Source organism: Orycteropus afer, unplaced genomic scaffold (genome assembly GCF_000298275.1).
Source record: "Orycteropus afer afer isolate SDZICR_OR568_19922 unplaced genomic scaffold, OryAfe1.0 scaffold00295, whole genome shotgun sequence".
In the NCBI taxonomy this organism is placed as follows: Eukaryota; Metazoa; Chordata; class Mammalia; order Tubulidentata; family Orycteropodidae; genus Orycteropus; species Orycteropus afer.
The window spans coordinates 1105078-1105740 of NW_006921882.1; the positions used below are offsets into that span (position 1 = coordinate 1105078).

The 663-nt window shown below is 67.6% G+C and overlaps 1 protein-coding gene across 1 annotated transcript in view; it reads right to left on the minus strand.

Moving 5' to 3' along the window:
- The window catches only part of PHACTR3 (phosphatase and actin regulator 3), a 277100-nt gene extending 276854 nt beyond the window's left edge, over positions 1-246 (minus strand). Inside the window, exon 1 of the mRNA XM_007951516.1 lies at positions 129-246. Coding sequence (XP_007949707.1) covers positions 129-246 — 118 coding nt within the window. The remainder of the gene's footprint in view (positions 1-128) is intronic.
- Between the last annotated feature and the right edge of the window lie 417 nt (positions 247-663).

The window sequence follows — 663 nt, forward strand, 5'->3', positions numbered from 1 at the left end:
GCTCCTCTGCGGCCAGGCCCCGCGATCGGAGGCGACTGCGGCCGAGCGCAGGTCCCCCACGGCTCCCCGACGCACCCAGGGAGCGGCTCCCGGGCCCCCAGCCTCGGTCCCCACCCGCCACCGGTTACCTGGGTTGTCGCTGGCGTCTGCGGAGGAGGTGGCCGAGGAGTCAGTGAGGACGTTGGGGTCACTCTGCGAGCGGCCCCGCGACACGAGGCAGCTGCTGCCGTCCTCGGACGCAGCCATGGCCCGGCGCGGGGCCACTCCGCGGAGCCGCGGGCCGTCAGAACATCGGCGGCGGCCAAGGTCACTGGTGAGGGGCTCGCGGGGGCCCGGAGGGGCGTCTTGTTAAAAAGGCGAATAAAAAAGGCCCGGGAAGGAGCGCGAGGCGGCCTCGGGGGCTGCTGGGGGGCGGGAGACAATAGCTTCGCGGGCCACAGCCGGGCGCATCCCCGCGCGCCTGGCCCTGCTTTGTTATTTATTCCTGTTTATTTCCATTCTGCGGTCCACAGTCCAGAAAAAAAGTTGAACCAGGAAATAAAAAGTTTTTCTGGTCAGTGTGCACTGCGCGCCTGGGGCAGGGGGTGATGCCCAGGAAAGTCTGGGGGTGCTCCCTCCCCCCACCCCACCCCCCACCCCCCCGGAAAAAAAAGGAAAAACGAA